Raw genomic sequence first — 15,309 nt, 5'->3', positions numbered from 1 at the left:
ATCCATCTACTATCGAAAACGTTAAAAATGTTGTAATCAAATTTATGTCTTTAACTCAACATTGACCAACCTTGTTTCGACACGTATTTAACCCTTGTAGATATGCTTGAAATGTGTCTAAGGTGTGTCGAACCAAATAAAAATAAAAAAATCAGACACGTGTCTGAGTAGTCTGACACTTGGTACGAGTGTCAAACAAGTGTCCGACACGACACCGATCATAGCAGTTCGCACGAGTGTCAAACGAATGTCGGACACTGCGACAAACGTAATCCTAGAGGTGTCTGTGCTTCATAGGGAAGCATGCAGTGCATGTCCACACTCAATTCATGTCAGACATCAAATTATTCTAGTCTAGTATTACCACAACAATAAAAACACTTGTTTGTTCATGTGATGTCAGCTCAGTAATAACATAAGAGTTTGACATTGTTATTGTAATTTCAAGGGATAAATGTCAAATTCTCTCGGTGATAGTTGTAAAAGGATTATAGGATCATTAGGGCCATTTTAATTAATATAGAAAAAAAAATTCATTGATTTTATTGTGTAGTTAGCAGCCCTAAAATTTCAAAGTTGAAACAACTCTGTCGCTCATCTCAAGCTTCGGAAACTCACCTTGTAAAACCATCATCCCCATTCTGCCCCAAATTGACACCAGAACCCTCTATTGAATCAAAGTCCAAATCCTCACTGCGATTTCCACCGCCCCCAACTGCGTTACCACCGTTGGTGATCAACTGTTCCCGCATCCGCCTCCGCCTCCGAAACTCAAAACAAACACACACAACATGAACAACACACTTTAAAGCATACCCTGAAATCCACAACCTAAGAGGCAGGCTAGGAGACTCATCCCGAATCAAAATCAATGCAGCAACAGCCACAACAATGAACACAAAATTCCGCAGAATATAATTAATCACCATCAGCTTTGAATAAGCCAAATTGCTTTGCCATTCTTCCAATTGTTCCGCCAGCGTTACCCTCACCATCATTGATGGCTCACGCATCGTCCTCCGCTCACTCGCTTGTCTCAGGAACTGCGCCGCTTGCTGGAGACTCGGCGCACTGGGAATTCTACGCCCGGAGTTTGACTCATCAGATGAACTTCCGGTTAACAGCGTCAGATCCGCCGTTTCAATTGATGAATGGTTGGATGACCTTGTCGTCGCCATGTTGGAATTCTCACCTAATTCTTTGTTAACGAAATGTGACTGAATCTAGTCTTGATACTGAGAGAGAGAGAGAGAGAGAGAGATTTGGTTTAATAGTGATGATTTTTTGTGGTGGATTTTTTTTGTAGGTGATATCAAATAAGGAAAATAGATATAGTATCTGAACACTGATTTTATGATTTCTTTTGCTTTTAGATGTCAATGTTATACGGTGTCGTTTATTGGGTTACTTTTTAGTCACTCAAACACACACCGCGTGTTTATTGCATAGTACGCTTCTCTATTTTTCTTCCTTACTATAGACTATAGTGCCGCTATAGCTGCTACTCTTACTTTGACTATATTTTGCACTAAATACTGTATCGCATAACAACAACAGCTTGTTAAAATTCCACTTCCCTATAGTGCCGCTATTTAACAACACGTCACACTAGTTGTGATTCAATAATCAAAAGTAGGGCATATCCATACGTACGTAATGCTCAACAGTTAGACTGTGTTTTGAGAGATTGAAAAAAAAAGCTATATTACATGATAATTTAGGGAACTATCACATGACAGCCTCCATCATCTTTTTTCACAATAAAAGTTAAGTTACCACTCATATTCATACTTTTTATAAAAATAAAAATAAAACTTTTCATACATTCGGTGCACTGAGACAGATTTCAGATGCCTTCCTATTTGAAATTTGAACTGAAATATCCACTCAACTAATGAGAAGCTAAAATTGCCATGTAGGTTCTTTGAAATCTGGATTGAAGATTTCCCAAAGTTTTCAATTGGCAATTTGGCATAGCTACTTACTTAGTGGGATTTCAAAACTAGGGTGTGAGGCACTTAACAATTTCATACGCACATCCCTAAGATATATTCAGCCAAAGCCAGAATACAATGAAACACCAATTAGCTCAATCGAGTTTTAAATTTTAACACGGTAAGAAATTTATCATATATGAAAGCATCTATGAAGCACGGACACCTAACACGACACAGACACCTTGCCACAATGACATTGCTAACGTAAAAAACATAGGACACCGACACTGCTAGTGCTACGTATAAATATTAATTTATTTATAAAAGATCTAAATTGAAAATCCAAAATATACAGGTGCATTTAAATTGGACAATTTATTTCATTAAAAAAGGTTCTGAAACAAGATAAAATAGAATTTGAGCTTTATTTATCCATCTACTGTCGAAGAAGCTAAGATTGTTGTAATCAAATTTGTCTTAACCCCGCATTGATCAACATTGTTTCAACACATATTTAATCCTTGTAGATATGCTTAAGATGTGTCTAAGGTGTGTCGAACCAAAGAGACACGTGTTTGAGTTGTCTGACACCTATCGTACCATGTATGTCGCATAAATGTGATACGAGTGTCGAACACCACACACGTGTAATCCTATAGGTGTTTGTGCCTTCATAAGCATGCAGTGCAGATGCATGTTCAAACTCAATTGATATCAAGCATTAACTTATTCTATTCTAGTATTAACCTAATAAAAACAGTGTGTTCATCACAAGCTTCAGAAACTCACCTTGTAGAACCATCGTCTCCATTCTGTTCCAAATTGACATACTGTCCAGAACCATCCATTGAATCAAAGCCCAAATCCCCACTGCCACCGCTACCGCCCCCAACGGCGTTACCACCGTTGATAACCAACTGTTCCCGCACCTGCATCCGTCTCCGAAACTCGAAACAAACACACACAACATGAACAACACACTGTAAAGCATATCCTGAAATCCACAACCTAAGAGGCGAGCTAGGAGACTCATCAATACTCAAAATCAACACAGCAACAGCAGCAACAATAAAAGCAAAATTCCAAAGAATATCAAGAATCACAACCGGTTTGGAATAAGCCCAATCGCTTTGTCTCTCTTCCAATTGTTCCGCCGCCGTTTCTCTCACCATCATCGACGGCTCACGCATCAACCTCCGCCCACTCGCTTGTCTCAGAAACCGCGCTGCTTGTTGGAGACTCGGCGCACGGAGAATTCTCCGTCCGGAGTTTGACTCATCAGATGAACTTCCGATTAACGGCGTTGGATCCGCCGTTTCGTCTGGTGAACGATTGGGTGACCTCGTCGTCGCCATGGTTGAATTCTCACCTAACGAAATGTGACTGAATCTAGTTCTTAATACTGAGAGAGATATAAGAGATTCGGTTAAATAGTAGTGATTTTTTGTTGCGGATTTTTTTTTTGTAGGTGAAATCGAATTCTGAAACTGAAATTATGATGATGATGATGGTTTGTTTTGATTTTGGATGACGATATAATACGGTGTCGTTTATTGAGTTACTTTTTTTGTCTCCGAAACGCGCAGCCGTGTTTATTTTTCTCCCGCTTAAACTGAAAGGTACACGCTTTCGTCATTTTTTTTTTTTTTTACTTTTAACAGCGCAAAGTATACATGGGAGCGCTTGTGAGATATATAGTGGAATTTGAGAGAAACATCCCTTTTTTCTTGATGCGTCACATTTGATATTTTAATATGAATTGCAATGGGTAGGGTACTATAATACTCATTCTCATATCGCAGTTTGAAAAAATATCTATACTCATCTTCATACCAGCGTGGGTAATAATCTTTGTACTCAATTTCAAATATACACATGTGATTGTTTCACAAGGTAACTTATCATTTTTTATGACATATCACTCATAGTTAAAAACAAAAATGTTACATATTCAAACCTAAAAATAATAGTAAATATTATCATCTAGTTACTTACTTTACGGGCATTAAACAAATAATAGAATGTGTGTTTATCTTGTCGTTATCCTGTTATATTTTTATTCATCTTTTTAGTTTATCTTATCTTTATCCTATCGTGCACACAATTGAAATGTGTTTGACAAACGTCTCTATGTTTCTTTAAGTAGTTAATCAAACTATTTACTAGTTATATAATAACGTCAATACACATATATACTAGTAAAAAAAATATTTTTGTTCCCTAAGAAAAATGGTGCCCTGGCAGTCGGCCTCCTCGCCCGCCCTTAGAGGTTTCGTTGGCTCGCATTGTGTGTAACGCATCATGACTTTCTCGAGATACAAGATTTTAGTTTTGATAACATATGAACCATAAGGGCAGACCTCGTCAACCATTCAAGAGAGACAATATCTACTAGTGTAATTATAAAAGAGTGTCAATTTATTTTCATCGTCTCTTTCAAATCATAATATAAAAGTTTATTTAAAGACAAATGAATCATATTCGCACGCAAGAGCATAAAAAATGATTTTGTTAATTAAAACAAAAAACAAAATAATTAGAAGAGTCCTCTACCCCTTAAAAACTTTCCCACCTAAGAAGTTAGAAATTCCCTCCAAGTTTGAAGCCATTTCACGATATAGGGTTTTGCTCTTCGCATTCGGCATTCAATTCAACAACATTCAGTATCATCACAACCATGGCATCATCATCCTCAACCACCAACAGCGCCAACTACGACGTGCCGTGGGTTGAGAAGTACCGTCCTAGCAAGATCCTCGACATCGTCGGCAATGAAGACGCCGTCTCCCGTCTCCATGTCATCGCTCGTGACGGCAACATGCCCAACCTCATTTTATCAGTAAATCACTATCTCTCACTCTTCAATTCTTCATTCATTCATTCCCTGTGCCCTAATTTCCCATTTTGTTATTCTCATTCTTAGGGTCCTCCTGGAACTGGAAAAACCACTAGTATACTCGCCCTTGCTCACGAACTTCTCGGTCCCAATTACAGAGAAGCTGTTCTCGAACTCAATGCATCAGATGATAGGTTCCTTTTATTATTTTCATTTTTTCACTTCCTAATTGCGCATGAAATTATGTTAAATGTTGAAATAAACCATCTATTTGTTCCTTAAAGTATTACTCTCTATCTAATTTAGTCTCTAAAATATATAAAAATAGTAATTAATCTCACAACTATATGAAACTCGGTCATGCTAGTATGAAACATCTTAATAATAAGTCATATCTCAACTGACAAATGCTGAAATTGTTAGGCCGAATGTCGGTAGTTGTTAGGATTGTAGATAGACCTAGAATTCGAGTACCAGGGAACTCCTAAGAAAAAGGGAAAGGAAGAGATAATTTCATTCATTGCCTTCTCAGGTGCTTAGTACAACGCTTATATAGCGCAAAAGATAACAAATTGAAAGAAGGAATCTAACAACCAAATTCCTATCCAACTGGCTGCTCTTCTAACTGCTTAATCTTCTAGAACTTAGTCCTTGAGGTGACTTGGTGGAATAAGCTTCCTCTTAGGTTTCTGCTGGGCCAATGATGCAGAAACAATATTGGGCCTAACTTCATTGGACCTTGGGTTCGAACCCGGTATATCCCATTTGCGTGTGTGTGTGTGAGTTTCATGTGGTATTTTACCATTTTATCTACAGACCAAAAAAAGGAAGGACTTAAGTGACATATTTCATATTGGGATGCCTTATTTTAATATATTATACTGACTAAATTGGAGAGAGTGTGATAGTTTAAGGACTAAATTGATGGTTTATTCATAGTGTAATACTAAGTTATTCACTTTTTGTTTTGTGTGTGTGTAGAGGAATAGATGTTGTGAGGAACAAGATCAAGATGTTTGCTCAAAAGAAAGTAACGCTTCCTCCAGGCCGACACAAAGTTGTTATACTTGATGAAGCTGACAGGTCTGTATTGAAAATTTCCAGTTTGTTTAATTCAAAATTGACGTTGTTACTTTGCTTATTTTTGTTTACCTTGGTTTTTACTGTTGCCATTTTCATTTGTTTTGACTTAAATCAGCATGACATCTGGAGCACAACAAGCTTTGAGAAGGACAATGGAAATATATTCCAATTCTACTCGTTTTGCGCTTGCTTGCAATACATCTTCAAAGATTATTGAGCCGATTCAGAGTAGGTGTGCCATTGTGAGATTTTCGCGATTATCTGATCAAGAGATACTTGGTCGCCTCATGGTTGTGGTTCAGGCTGAGAAGGTAACCCCAACTTTCTATTCTGTGTTGAATTATGGAGTATTCCTGTTTGTTTGAGGAACATATGTGTAACATCATTCTTAATTGTTTATCATCTGTCTTTGTTGGGAATGTGTTGTGTCTAACGTCTCAAGTGTTTGATTATCTGTCTCTCTTGAGAATGTTACAGTTAATTGCATAACCTGTTTATTGCAAGACTCTAGATTGATTTTTAATCACTAATTTCTATTATTTCGGTCTTTTATTATTCATACTTTGATACCAAAAGGGGTTACTCATAATTAGAAGAAAAATCATCTGCAATTTGTATTCCTAATGTCTCAAAAACCGATACTGCTTCTTAGCCTTCATATCAATATAACTAGTGACTCAAAAGTTATCATCTTCCTTTTTCACTGTCTCAATATAACTAGTGATAGAGATATTAGAGACAGTAAAGGCAGTTCTGCATAATATAGCAACCATGGAAGTTTGGAATGCTTTATGCCGTTGGATACTTTTTAATAGTTGGTTAGAATTACTTGTGTCAAGTATGTAGCAGTTAGTTAGTTTTCCATTCTGCTAATAGCTTTAAGTACATATTATATTATATTACACTTGTATAGTGCCTCAGTGGAAGAATAGAAACACTCCTGCACTTCATCTCATCTATAATTTTCTCATATTCATCGCTATTGTTATATTATCTTCTTATTGTTTGTAATAATACCTTTCTGTTTATTATTTCTGTATCTTGTTTGGTCTTCCACTTGATATATACTGATTATATTCCTTCCTCACTGGGGTTTGCTCGCTGTTTAGAACTATAGTAATATTTGCTGCACTGTGTCTACTAAACAGAAGGACACTCGAGAAGTGTGACAACTTTGCAGTCCTGTTGTTTTTTTGGAATTACAAAAAAATATTTTTCTACGAAGCAATGTAAAGGATAAAGGACTTTAGAAATGGCATTAGTTAGACTTCCACCTATTCCATATTTTAGGAGGATATGTAATATATTGATCTGAAAATTATTGAATTGAAGGTGACACTGGATATCATTAGTTTTCCCATAGCCATAAATCTGACGGTTACATGACTTATGAGGGATTTAGGATGTTTGACCTCTCGCACTATACTTTAAACCATATGATCCTTGTGATTTGTTTGCTTGCAAAGATCTAGCTGGTAGCTATTTAACAGTTTATTATATAGATAAATTTCAGAATTGCCTTTTTAAAGTAAATACTGTAATTGTACCCCGCAAAAAAAAACAAGGTAAATACTGTAATGTTTTGTAGCATTAGGCCAGTTCCTTTTTCTTCATTTTAAGCTAAATTATGTGACTGGCCTTCTTGGTTGTGTTACTTCGATGTGATCTGCATGTATGGTGATGTCTCCAAGTTTGTTGCCTATTTTTGCATGTAATAATTTATAGTAACTAAATTTTGGAAGGTGTTTGTTAGGCTGTGTTTGCATTCTTTGTTTTTGTATTTTATTCTTTTTAAGGGCAACCTAATATATGATGCTCCCACCATGTTGGCTTCCTTTATCATAAAACATTTTTGTTTGAAGGTTCTTGCCATTGTCAATATGGACTGGTTGGGAACATCCTTATGGTTATAGAAAGAACTGCTTTAGTTGCTATCTGTTTGGCTTCAATAGTATTGAGGAAATGCGTGATTGAATCGTGTTATGGTTGAAGGTTCCCTATGTTCCTGAAGGACTTGAGGCCATCATTTTCACTGCTGATGGTGATATGAGGCAGGGATTGAACAACTTGCAAGCAACATTCAGTGGGTTCCAGTTTGTTAACCAAGCAAATGTTTTTAAGGTTAGAACCAACTATTATTTGCAAATTACGTTTATCACAGTTTACAGATTTTATAAAATTATCGTTTGCTTTTAGGTTTGTGACCAGCCTCATCCACTGCATGTGAAGAATATGGTGCGCAATGTGATTGAAGGGAATTTCGATGAGGCTTGTTCGGGGCTCAAGCAACTGTATGACTTGGGATATTCCCCCACAGATATCATCACTACACTTTTTCGTATCATAAAAAGTTATGATATGGCGGAGTACTTGAAACTGGAATTCATGAAGGTAAAATGAATATTTGGTTGCCAAATTTGCATTTTAGTTCTGTTGACGAAAGTATGGGATTGATGGTACTTTTTTTAAATTGCAGGAAACTGGATTTGCTCATATGAGGATTTGTGACGGAGTTGGTTCTTATCTTCAAATGTGCGGTCTGTTGGCCAAGCTTTCTGTTGTTCGCGACACTGCTAAAGCTGCATGAGAGTACTAATTGCAATGCACATCATTACTTTTTCCGGTTTTATGTAGTGAGAATGTTGTACTGGTGAAGCAAGTAGATTTTAAGTCCTGATTTCCATATGTGGATGGATACATTAATGCTTAAACTTATATGAATATGTTATGTTTAGCTTGGCTCAATATAACTTTTTGTATATTATTTGGTATAGCGTTCTAATTTATAAGGAATCAAGTGTCACTTCTAAAGAGATCCACCTCTAACAAACAATATATGATAAGAAAAGACCTATTGGGAACTTGGCATTCCAATACTACAACTTAAACTAACAGATTGTATTTATTTTTTTTAAGTCAAAACTAATAGATTTTATCTTGAATACTTTGTTTATAAAAGTTTCATGATTAAAACTTAGTGGCGTTGGATGAGTAAAGAGGGATCAATTCTTCAACAAATTTGGTACTTTGCAGGGCAAATGAACATGAATGTGAATGGTCGTAGACTTTGAGTTAAGTCTTGCTCGCTACAACATCGACTTAATTTTGTCTACAAGAAAATTAATTACTGAATTGAGTCTCAAATTATTTTTAATTTGGTTCGGTTAGTTTTTGGCCTTAATCTTTCGATTACTCAAATTCCATGTGAAACTTCACAAAGCTTGGAGCTCAGCTGATAAAAGCTTATTCATTGTTTGACAAAAAAACATATTCAATTTTCCATTGTCCAAACTGAGAAATGTATTAGAAAAAACATGTTGCACACTTGTAAACGTGGTAAGCCTCAACAGAAATAGGGTTTAACATCATTTTGTTTAGCTTTGGCTAAGTTGTCTTCTTCCTCTACATTCACCAGTTAGAAATGAGAACACGCTGAAACTTTTAATAAGTAAGTGAAGTACTTGACATAGTGTGAAACCGTGAAATGCATAAACACTGCTGCTGTAGCTTCAGTTTCAAAAAAATTTAAAAATAAAACATATGGCTTCGCCCGGGTTCGAACCGGAGACCTTCAGTGTGTTAGACTGACGTGATAACCAACTACACCACGAAACCTTGATGTTAGTTTTACCGCTTCTTTGATATTGACTCTTGTTTAGTATACAGATATACAAATATAAACATACCGTCTTATTTCTGATGTCAAATTAATTGTGCTCAATAAATTAATATGGTCATAGCAAAAGTGTACATAGATGATTACTGAATGGATGTCTCAACACAAAATTCCGTTAATAATATCAAAATCGGATGAATCAGCCCTGTCTATCTTATCTTACTATTAGAATGCCTCAATAAATTTAATTTTAGCCAATTGTTCTCTAATCAGAGGAATAATAGAATCTATGATATCAATTTTTTCCTAACAATTTTGATTACAAATGGTTTTTGTTTTGTTTCTGTTTCAAGATTACATATGTAAACACCATCATTTTTGTATCAATATGGCAGATACGGCTGGGACTTTTGTTGAGTGGGATTCTAAGTTCTTTTTTTGTTTCTTTGTCATTGTTTTAGGCTTCTAGCCTCATATTTTATCTTTAAATAGAAATATTGTATTGCTACGAGTGTAATTTGGTTTATACTTATATAAGACATAGCTGCATGAGTTATAAATATCAAGGTTAATTAGCTTCAGAATACGGTTAACTCACTTGAGTTTGCTTTGGTGTTCAAACAACATGGACATTGGACACCACTAGTGAAGGAGTATCATACAGTACTACGGTGAAACTGTTGCTAAATCAATATGGTTGCTAAATCAATATGGTAACAACACAAGCACTAAAATGATTATTGAACTGATGTGGTTTCACACACCCCTAAAACACCTTCATTTCTTGTTGAGATTCTCATTCTTTAGTTTACTTGTTTTCTTTGTTTTGGGCTTCTAACCCAGTCATTTTTTGCTTTAAAGCTGTGAAGAATATTCACTTTCCCTCAGTGCACTGCATCCAAATCCAAGTAAAAATAAAGACAACCTAACCTACCTAAAAAACTACTAGTAGATACCTAGTATAGCTATAAGTAACATGCAAGGAACATGAAAGAACCCACTTAGATGAACTAAAGTAATTTCATTCTTTAAATATATATTAAATACTAAAATATGGTTAGAGTTTTCTAATGCTGACACAAAGATGAAGTTTCATAACCCAACCAAGTACAACCAATTAGTTAGCAAGATAGTACTGTAAATGTTAAGCCTTAAACAACACTCAAAATAAAGATAATAATACCCTTTTAACAGAAATTAACATTAGCATTAACATTAAAATCATCTATACCCCACAGGCATTCCAAGCTTATCCAAACGACCAGAACCAGGATAGCCTTTACTAGTGAAGCTTGTTTGCAATGCAGATGTTCTCATTGTAGCCAATCTAGCCATGTCATGTCCATTCAGTGAGTACCTATTAGATGAACCAGATTTCTCAAATTGAGGCCTTTGTTTTGGTGCACTCAAGGATCTAACTTTTGCTTTTGATGATTCTGTATAAGCCATGTAACTTGGGTAATCAGAATAGCCCTTAAGGTAGTTTCTTGAGCCATCACTTCTAGTAGGAGTAAAAGGGCTTCTTTTGTAGCCATCGTCTTTTGAAGTCGCGGATAAAAATTGAGGACTATCGTTTGCGGTGCAAAATGAGCTCTCTTCAACTTCGTTGAGTTTGAGTGGATTGTAATAAGATTGAACCTCACAAGATTGACTTTCACCAGATTGATGAGATTTTGTAGGGGTCAAATTTTGACTATAATAATAATGATCAGTATCGCTGATGGAGTGAAAGAGGTTTCTACGTTTCACAGTCATGTGTTGTTTTCCTGGATCAATTTCAACAATCCTATCATGTTTTTCATCGCTCCTGCTATAATTTCTTATCAGTGATCTTACTCTATTCCATGATTGTTCATCTAACTGATTCTCTGATAAATTGCCGCTGATTGGGAGACATGATTTGGAACCGTTTCTCTACAATGATAAATAATTGTATCGATAAGTAGACAAGAAATTTGATAATACACCAAGTTAAAACTTGCCGAGTAACAAATAAGAGATGTCATTTTGATAAAAAAAAATACCTTGAGTGCCGGTGAATGCTCAGATTTCATGCTCCTAGATCTAACAGGACTTTCTTCAGATTTTTCTGGTGTTGGTGGACCCTATGAATGATCATTTGGAAAAACTATATGATTAGATCAAGAACATGGTACTGAAAGCATAGGTAATTTGATAAAATAAAAAAAATTTAAAATACTAGAGCATGAATGTGATAATATTATAATATTAGTTCACAGGATGAATCAACTTTAACATTTGCAAACCAAAATATAGATGATATTATCTCAACTTTTACTACTCAATATATGTATTGGTACATTCTTACTCACTTTAAAGAAAACAAAACCACAAATGGAGGAAGCAAATTATAACTACACTTACGTGGAGGTGGAATATAGAAGATTTTACATTAGAATGTGAGGTTTGCAGAGTCCGCGCTGCATTATATCGTGCCTGTGCCCGTAAAAGTGATTGCATTTTTTTGAGCCACTCTGCTGTTCGTTTCCGCTCAATGTGACCTCTCACCAATGCCTGGAGCTTCACCAGCCCTCTTAATGCTCTGAGCGCCTTCCTCGCCTAACAATTTCAATATTAAAAAGCAAACAAGCAACATCAATATTTTGAAGTGTAATAAGGTTACGTTCCAAAGTTAGGTAATTAACTGAAGTGATGGTTATTAAGCCTAAGCTCGATGTACCTAACCTAACCACATTCTGTATATAACAAAGTAAATAAAGACTTCACATTACATTCCCTAAATTTTAACTAGGTAGCACAGTCAAATAATTAGTTTAGCAAATAAAAAAAACTCTTATCTAAAATTGTAATTTAAAAATTCTCAGCTAAAAATCTTTAAAAAAAATTACAAGCTCAAATGAGAACTTGGGAAGTATCTGAACAGAATCACAAAAGTATACATGTCTACATCAAAAACATTATAAGTGTAACTATGATGGTCAATGCAGGCTCCACCATGTACCTCCAGAACTTACAAACCAAAACAAAACATCCCTAGGTTCAGCTCATGGGACACTTGCACTACCCCATCTTTTTTATTAGTCATAGAAAAAAAATCATACAATTAAAAGTATAATAACAACAACAAGGTCACCCACCTCACCTACGCCAATATTAAATCAAATGCATAAACAAAAATGTCTCCTCACACATACTAAATTCATATTCCCTGTAGATTCAGTGGCTGGTCCATTGTCCCCACAACCAAAAGGCCAAAGTTAAATGTCATTATTTAACTACAAAAGGACGAAGAATTTTTATGGGCCATAGTTGAAGAAGAATAGAATAGAACCATGGCCAATCAAACTTTGTCCACCGACTCCCACACAATCTGATTCTGGCCCCAATGGAAAAAATCAAACATTCAATAACACCTACCATCGTTGACCAATAGTAAACTAATAATATAAATTCCACATTCATTAGTAAAATAATTTGTTACATTTTTTTTTTTTTTCAGATGTGCTCAAATTAGTCCACTCAAATTGGCACTGACGAGAATCAAACCTGAGACTTTAAGGGGGAGACACTCCCAAGCCCCAAGCCAATACCACCGGATCAAAATATGTTGATGGGAGGAAATGGCTAGCAAAGTAGCACCTAGATGCTAAGATAGGTACTTTCATTGATCCATTAAATTGTGACAAGGAAATGTAATGTCGCTAACATTACAAAGATAAGAAAAATCATAAATGACACGTCTTGTACCTAAAACGTTGTTGCAGGGAAACATTTTTTTTAGCAAAACGACATTAAAAACAGCTCAGTTGCATAAAAGAATAGAACTCGAAGTAATCAACGTCGCATGTACGCAACAACCAAACCAGAAAAATTATATAAAATTTAAAAAACAATTAAATAAAAAGGATTAGTTGAATAAACATAGGGATTAGTTAAGAAGAAGGAAAAAAAAAGCATTCACACACACACGCGTGCACACACGTGTGAAGAGTAATGAAAAGTTTAAGATGAAAAAATTAATTAAGGGAATGAAATTAATGAAAATGTTGGTTACGAACCAAACTTCCTCGAAAAGCGGATTGGATCTTAACGGCCGCCCATTGTTCACGTATCCTGACGATTCCGTTACTGCTGTAATTGAATCTGACGACAGCGGCAGCAGCTTGAGCAGCGGCTACGGCGGCTTCCGCCGCTGCAGCGGTGGCAGCAGCGACAGCGATGGCTTGTTTGTTGTTGTTGTTTTGGACATTTTCTGTTTCAACGGTGACGTGGCTGTTGTGTTGATCTTCTCTGTATGATTTGACGAAACTCCATCGTCGTTTTTCCTTAGGTGGTTTGTGATCAGAAGAAGAGTTGTGTTCTGATTTTTTGAGACCGAGTAAACCGCGAAACCAGCGTGTTGCTTTTCCCATATTGTGGAATCTTCTTCTTCTTCTCTGTTGAAGAGTGTAAATATGAAGATTGTGAGTGTTGTGTTTGGGATGGGAGAGGAGAGTGAAAGGAAGAAATGAGTTTTGGTAACACAGTTTCCAAAATTATGTGAAGCTTTTAACTGCAATCATGTACTACTTATGTCTATAGACTATAGTGTTTACTTTTGGACCGTCAAGCCAAATCAACTTTCTAAATCATTTTTTGGTATTTGGAACTTAATTTAAGTCTAATCATTAATTATTTGGTAGGGAGGACGTTGAATTAGTCCATGGACCATGCCCATGATTTTATAAGGCATATATTGTCTAACTTAGCTCAGTTGATAGGAACATCGCACTGTATGTACGGAACTCGGGTTCGAATTCAGGACACTCCATTTATTCGCTTTTAAAGGTAAATTTTTTAGTCACTAGACTACTTGACAAAAAAAAACACATACTAGAATCGTGAGCTAGCTTAGTTTAGTTGGTAGGATATTTCGGAGTTCGAACTTCAGTCGTCCACTTATTCATTTTATGGATGAAATTTCTAGTCATGAGGTTACTTGATCAAAAAATAAATAAAAAATAAAAAACAAGTATGTAGTTTTACGCATTAATAGATCTTGATCGATAATATAAGATGAACAGTTCAAATTTTAAATAAAATCTTATCAATATAATGATCTCAACTATTCATCATATATTGAACGGCCCACATTCATTACAGCGGGTGGTGTAACCGTGGAAAATCCACTTCCTAGCACTACTACTCTAATTATAGAATAATTGAAAATTTAATTATATAATCTATACATATATACCAAACCAAATATATTAAATTCTCAATAAAAAGTAAATTTTATTGTTTATTAAAAATATAGAATAAATAGTACTATGTAAATATAAATGAGTCACCATTTGATTATCTTGGGTGGAATAAGTAGTCCAACTGATTAAACTAATTTTAATTATAGATTAAGAGTTGAAGGTTCAGAGTTCAAATCTTAACAAGGAAAAAAAATTAACATAACATTATAATATAATAACAATTTGCGATTAAAAAAAATGGTCATCCTATCTCTTTATATTTTTAAATAAATTTTTAGATTTTATAAATATCTCAAAAAAAGATTATTTCTATAGAAAATTCCACCTACTTTTGATCTCAAATATATTTATTTTTAGCAATAATCTCAAATATATTTACCTGAAGGAAGGAAATATATTTCTAGAAAATGGAAAGATAGATTTGCCTATTTAGAATATTACTCTCAAAACTCAAAATGTGTTGGAAGATGGTTTCACTTTCACATGCAAAATTAGGAAAATAAATCAGGTAAAATCAACTTTTCCGTGTAGTTATTTTATAACCGTCTGATTTATAGTCGTTTGATCTTGATCAGACTATTATAAATGACACGACTACATAGAAAAGTTGAC

General features: G+C 35.1%; 3 protein-coding genes and 1 non-coding gene across 6 annotated transcripts in view; 1 reads left to right on the top strand and 3 right to left on the bottom strand.

Moving 5' to 3' along the window:
- Positions 1-3,601, bottom strand: part of LOC123887296 (E3 ubiquitin-protein ligase At4g11680-like) — a 9,692-nt gene extending 6,091 nt beyond the window's left edge. For both annotated transcript variants that reach the window (XM_045936591.1, XM_045936592.1), the window contains exon 1: positions 2,727-3,601. In XM_045936591.1, the coding sequence (XP_045792547.1) occupies positions 2,727-3,292 (566 nt within the window). In that variant the 5' untranslated portion in view covers positions 3,293-3,601. The remainder of the gene's footprint in view (positions 1-2,726) is intronic.
- Positions 3,602-4,482: 881 nt separating this feature from the next.
- Positions 4,483-8,620, top strand: LOC123887295 (replication factor C subunit 2). Its single transcript, XM_045936590.1, has 7 exons — positions 4,483-4,776; positions 4,861-4,967; positions 5,755-5,856; positions 5,972-6,167; positions 7,849-7,977; positions 8,053-8,247; positions 8,333-8,620. Exons 1-7 carry the CDS (start codon positions 4,615-4,617, stop codon positions 8,441-8,443), a joined length of 1,002 nt encoding a protein of 333 aa, XP_045792546.1. The 5' UTR covers positions 4,483-4,614; the 3' UTR covers positions 8,444-8,620.
- Positions 8,621-9,397: 777 nt separating this feature from the next.
- Positions 9,398-9,471, bottom strand: TRNAV-AAC. The gene has a single exon. It is a non-coding gene; the product is annotated as a tRNA-Val (tRNA).
- Positions 9,472-10,478: 1,007 nt separating this feature from the next.
- LOC123887294 (protein IQ-DOMAIN 22) lies at positions 10,479-14,113 on the bottom strand. 2 transcript variants are annotated; one of them, XM_045936589.1, is made up of 4 exons: positions 13,513-14,113; positions 11,885-12,052; positions 11,497-11,577; positions 10,479-11,386 (listed from the first exon to the last, which is right to left on the bottom strand). In XM_045936589.1, the coding sequence occupies exons 1-4, from the start codon at positions 13,864-13,866 to the stop codon at positions 10,694-10,696; spliced, it is 1,296 nt and encodes a 431-aa protein (XP_045792545.1). In that variant the 5' UTR covers positions 13,867-14,113; the 3' UTR covers positions 10,479-10,693. The 2 variants fall into 2 exon arrangements, with proteins under 2 accessions (XP_045792545.1, XP_045792544.1); XM_045936588.1 differs by having other exon boundaries at positions 11,858-12,052; positions 13,513-14,111.
- Between the last annotated feature and the right edge of the window lie 1,196 nt (positions 14,114-15,309).

The sequence above is a fragment of the Trifolium pratense genome, linkage group LG5 (assembly GCF_020283565.1).
Source record: "Trifolium pratense cultivar HEN17-A07 linkage group LG5, ARS_RC_1.1, whole genome shotgun sequence".
Lineage (NCBI taxonomy): Eukaryota > Viridiplantae > Streptophyta > Magnoliopsida > Fabales > Fabaceae > Trifolium > Trifolium pratense.
Note: the sequence above shows the minus strand (reverse complement) of the source record. Positions and strands in the feature narration are given on the sequence as shown.

Coding starts and splice junctions, on each gene's coding strand:
- LOC123887295 (XM_045936590.1), top strand. CDS start 4,615: ATGGCATCATCATCCTCAACCACCAACAGCGCCAACTACGACGTGCCG. Junction 7,978..8,052: donor ACCAAGCAAATGTTTTTAAG/GTTAGAACCAAC, acceptor GTTTGCTTTTAG/GTTTGTGACCAGCCTCATCC. Junction 8,248..8,332: donor TGAAACTGGAATTCATGAAG/GTAAAATGAATA, acceptor TTTAAATTGCAG/GAAACTGGATTTGCTCATAT.
- LOC123887294 (XM_045936588.1), bottom strand. CDS start 13,866: ATGGGAAAAGCAACACGCTGGTTTCGCGGTTTACTCGGTCTCAAAAAA. Junction 11,578..11,857: donor CTTCTATATTCCACCTCCAC/GTAAGTGTAGTT, acceptor GATCATTCATAG/GGTCCACCAACACCAGAAAA. Junction 11,387..11,496: donor AGCATTCACCGGCACTCAAG/GTATTTTTTTTT, acceptor TTATCATTGTAG/AGAAACGGTTCCAAATCATG.